General features: G+C 47.0%; 1 protein-coding gene across 1 annotated transcript; it reads left to right on the top strand.

Moving 5' to 3' along the window:
• Positions 1–347: 347 nt before the first annotated feature.
• Positions 348–2,471, top strand: LOC125512910 (endonuclease 2-like). Its single transcript, XM_048677976.1, has 9 exons — positions 348–653; positions 750–924; positions 1,024–1,149; positions 1,238–1,293; positions 1,388–1,471; positions 1,556–1,648; positions 1,784–1,851; positions 2,031–2,104; positions 2,206–2,471. Exons 1-9 carry the CDS (start codon positions 531–533, stop codon positions 2,298–2,300), a joined length of 894 nt encoding a protein of 297 aa, XP_048533933.1. The 5' UTR covers positions 348–530; the 3' UTR covers positions 2,301–2,471.
• The last annotated feature ends 2,358 nt before the right edge of the window (positions 2,472–4,829 follow it).

Below are 4,829 nucleotides of genomic sequence, written 5' to 3' on the forward strand. Positions count from 1 at the left end.
GCAAATATTTTAGGTGCGCGATAAAGCTGTCCCGGTTAATAAATCTTATTTTGGCAAATGAATTCATTCATTTTTAAACATGCATAAATGAAATCTGGTACTCCCTCCACATCTTGAGTATATATTAGCCAATAAAGTACTGTAAGATAGTATATACCGGCTTGAATGAGCAAAATATAATGACGACGCATGCATGCACATAAAAAAACTCCCATCTGGCTCACAAACGACACTCGCACATTATGGGCTTCTGTATGAACGTGGTCGGCATTTTCAGCATGGTGTGAACGTCCACCCCAAAAGAAAGAAAACATTCATGGTGTGAACCTGATTCATGGCGGGCATTGATTGGCAGGATATCGCGCGCTTTACTGCGTACGCTGTCCGCTCCAAAGATCGCTCCTCTTTCCTTTCCCGAACGCGCCCGCATTTACACGCCGCATCCAAAAAATTCTGCTTAAAAGACGCAGCGGAGAAGAGATCCATCATCATCTCTCATTCTCCCCGTCTCCGTTTCCGGTGCCGCCACGATGCAGGGTCGCCAGGCCGGCACGGCGCTCCTGCTCCTCCTCGCCGTCGTCGTCGCCGCCCTCCCCGCGCCGTCGCTCGGCTGGGGCGTCGACGGCCACCTCATCATCTGCGAGATCGCGCAGGTACGTACGCACTAGGCAGCATATCTCTGTTGGTTTCTGGAGCATGTCGGCCGGCAGTGTGATTGATCGAGCGGTGGTCGTGACGTGTGTTCGCAGGGCCGGCTGAGCGACGCGGCGGCGAAGGCGGTGAACGACCTGCTGCCGTCGGGCGCCGGCGGCAACCTGAGCAGCCTCTGCTCCTGGGCCGACAGGGTCAGGTTCAGGTACCAGTGGTCGGCGCCGCTCCACTTCATCGACGTCCCGGACAACGTCTGCAACTACTCCTACGACAGTACGTAGTCGTAGTTAATCCACACTCTGTTCTTCGACTGAAACTGACCGCAGCAAAATGGTGTACTGATCTTTCCACCGGTCTCTGTCGTTGGTTCAGGGGACTGCAAGGACGAGGAGGGCGTCAAGGGCCGCTGCGTCGCCGGCGCCATCAACAACTACACGTCCCAGCTCCTCACCTACGGATCATCATCGCTATCGCCATCTTCTAAATCTTCCGGCCAATGTAATGTTCAGTTAGATCATACAAACGTCGGCACATCTCTTTTGGTATACTGAATTACTGAAGTATCTGTATGTATGAAATACTGCAGATAACCTGACGGAAGCGCTCTTGTTCCTCTCACACTTCATGGGAGACATCCACCAGGTACTACTCCTGCCAGACCCCAATTGCCCGGTTTTTGCAAGTGTTTCTGTTGCAGGTTGCAAGTTCAGGCAGCTGATGCTTCTTGTTTATGTAGCCACTGCATTGTGGTTTTGCTTCTGACAGAGGCGGGAACACCATCGACGTCCACTGGTACAGGAGGAAGACCGTACTCCACCATGTAAGCCTTGTGTAGTTCAGACATCAGACTGAAAAATGTGGCAATGATGCTGAAACTTGTGCCTTGGTTGTTATATGTTGTCAGGTATGGGATGTGAACATCATCCAGACGGCGGAGAAGGACTACTACGACGAAGGCGCGGGCGAATTCGTCGACGCGCTGAACAAGAACATAACGGTGCGGAATTGTTCTGAAGATTGTTTATTCGTATTATTATCTGTATATATACAGTGGCTGGTTCGTCAGGTGGCGATCTGCTTCGTAAATTTCTGGTACTGTAGTAACTGACGCTGATTGACTGAGTGATTGCAGGGGGCGTGGTCAGACAAAGTGCAGGAATGGGAGGAGTGCGCCAAGAGCCAGACTGCGTGCCCTGACAAGTACGCATGCAGCATGCTTGATTTCTTTCTTTTCTTTTTACAAAGGGAAAAGGAAAAGCATGTTCAGTATTTATTCGGTTGTGTATAATTAGGAGTGTGCAAATGTTTACTTATGGCCCAGATTATTATTCCATTATATCGCATTTAGTCGTCTGATCGGTCTCATCTAACTCTGCAAGATATGGGTCGGAGAGCATCGCTGCAGCATGCAACTCGGCGTACAAGGGCGTGACAGAAGATTCAACGCTGAGTGGTATGTGTGTCTGCTTAAATTAAAATCCAACGTAGGACCATCATCTCCTGATTGGTCGACTGATAGAGTGACCAAATGACCACTGTATCTGTGTGTTTCAGATGCGTATTTCGGGAGCAGGCTGCCGGTGGTGAACCTGAGGCTGGCGCAAGGCGGCGTCCGGTTGGCCGCTACGCTCAACAGGATATTTGGCTAATCGAAGGCTTAGTGATTATTACTATGTCGCTTTTTATAGACTGCGAGTGATCTTTTAACTTGGCACAGATGATGCCGGTCGAGTTGGTGCTGTTCAGTTTTCTATCGAAATGTCAAAATAAAGTGGACGGATCTTGGGCCAACTGGAAATGGACGCATTGCACACGGCCTGACGATATCACGGCCCACTACATGTGAAGACGGTCTTTGGCAACTATACCCTGTGCATATGTCGGGCCGGGCCGGGCTGAAAAAAAATCCCGGTGCTGAAATCCTAGGTCTGAGCCTGGCTCGGGCATTGGGCCTAATAAAATCTGGCCCGTGCCCGAAAAATCTTGACACGGCCTAGTTGGTCTGGCCTGACTACAGCTAAAATTTTGATTTTCGCAAGCCCGGGCCCGGCTTGATCTGTCCGTTGGGCTCAATCTTCCAGGCCCGAGCCTGGTCTGATAGCACGATCAGGCCCCGCCCGGCTTGGGATTTTTGGCCTGGGTCGGGTCAGGCCGTCCGGGCTGGCCTGCTCATGGCCAGGTATCGCAACCTGGTTTATAGGGAGTCACTCACCAGCGGGTATCCTTTGCAGCAGGCACCTGCTGGCTCGTAAGGGCAACTCCGACGGGGCAACCCATTTTAATAGACCGAGGGTGGTGAAGGAGAATGTGGGTGATCACGAAGATCTGATAGTCGCCGAAGGTGCAGAACTTAGGGTGATCGAATCGTCTAGAGGAAAGAAACCCTAGAGGCCGCTAGGGGAAAACCCCTATTCTACTAATGAGGCCCGTGGGCGTCACCTTGTTAATACACACAACATGTGTTAAATAGGAAATCCTAATGCTTACGTCCCCACCCTTGCCTGTGCAATCTATTAGCTGAATTATCTCAAGCTCATGAGCATATAGATGAAACTTAAAAAAGGTAAATTTGATATAAGCCACTACAGTTTTTTTTGTTTTCAGAAATGACATTACTATTATCGCAAATTGAAACTTGCTGCTGTAATTATTACATATTTAGAAATATGCCAATCCATGTCATTTTAGAATACTAGATGACACCTCCGCGTGTTGCTGCAGGAAATTTTTAGCACGCACAGGTAGAAGTTAATTTTGACGAACTCATGTAGTTTAAATGTTCAATAGTAGTAATAGCCCAAAAAGAAATAATAGAAAGAAATTTAAGTATAAGGTAATACAGACAATTAAACAAATTGACCATGGAGAAATCACGACGAAAAGGAATTCAAACATGTACTTTGGTCAACGGAGGCAAGCAATTTAGACATTGTTCTTATGTACTCTGGTTAGAGTATATCAATAGGTTTGTACTTAATATGATCCTTTTCTTTACATGGTAATACATGTCTTATTTATATCATAAGGATCATAATACAAGCCACATACATACCGACCTAGCAAAACTTAAAAAATAGTAGAACGCTAGCCTTTGCAAGAAGGAACACCGGTCAAGAAGTAAAATTACAAACAAGACTGAAGAAACCTTCGAGCTTGACACCAATGCCCGTCATCTGCCTCTGTTACCACCACAGCAGCCACCAAAGAAAAAAGTGACGGTTCACCTCCACACCCGAGTTCGACGTGGCTTCATCGCTGATATGCATCTTTGCGGACCTCCAAGGTGACTTGCCAAAGGCGAAACCATTATCGTTGAAAAAATTGCTGGCATGGCCCACTCAGTAAATGCAAGAGGTGGGAAAAGTATGGCTGATATGGCTCATTGCTGAGTGGACATGGCGCATGTTAAGATAAATAAGGCAATGGAGATGAACTTCTTAGGTATATATAGGATTAGCCATCACACTCCTGAAAAAGGAGCATTGGCTATCATGTACAAGTATTTCAACTTGTATTTGTGTACGGATGGTAACGCCCTCACTTCACGCTTATTCACTTCATTTGTCACCTATCTCCCTCGAAATAGCTCCTCTCCGCCACCTCCTTTCTCGCCCATGACGATGGCCCCCGCCTCCCCTTCTGCTCTCCTCCTCCCTATTTGTTGCTTATGCCTGTCATCGCCTCCTCGGTTGCTTGCCTCTTGCAAATCCCCTTGTAACCCTGACCCAACCAACAACCGGGTAGCAACATGGAGGCGACCACCATCGCTAACCCTTGTACTCTACCTCACCCAACGACTATCTTTTCTGCTCATTCCCATGACGTCCATGATATCGGTTCAAATAGGAATTAGTAAACCAACAAACATTTACCAAGATATCTCTGAGACTCGAAAGCTCTACAAGCATGTACAAGATATTTAGATATATTGAATAGACAAGCGTGCCACAATAGATATATGTCACAAATTATTTCATGGAGAAATGTGATTATGTTTACCTTCAGTTGCTTTGGTTAGATTTAGAGGCAAATCAGGTCTAGCTATTGATTTTCTTAAATTGTGGCAAGATAAAACTCAAGTAGCTTACTTTTCATTGAACACAATCGTATTTCACATTGGAATTGTTTAACACAAAACAATGTATTTAATGTTGGGCATCATAAGTGGTCAATTATGT

The sequence above is a fragment of the Triticum urartu genome, chromosome 6 (assembly GCF_003073215.2).
Source record: "Triticum urartu cultivar G1812 chromosome 6, Tu2.1, whole genome shotgun sequence".
Classification (NCBI taxonomy): domain Eukaryota; kingdom Viridiplantae; phylum Streptophyta; class Magnoliopsida; order Poales; family Poaceae; genus Triticum; species Triticum urartu.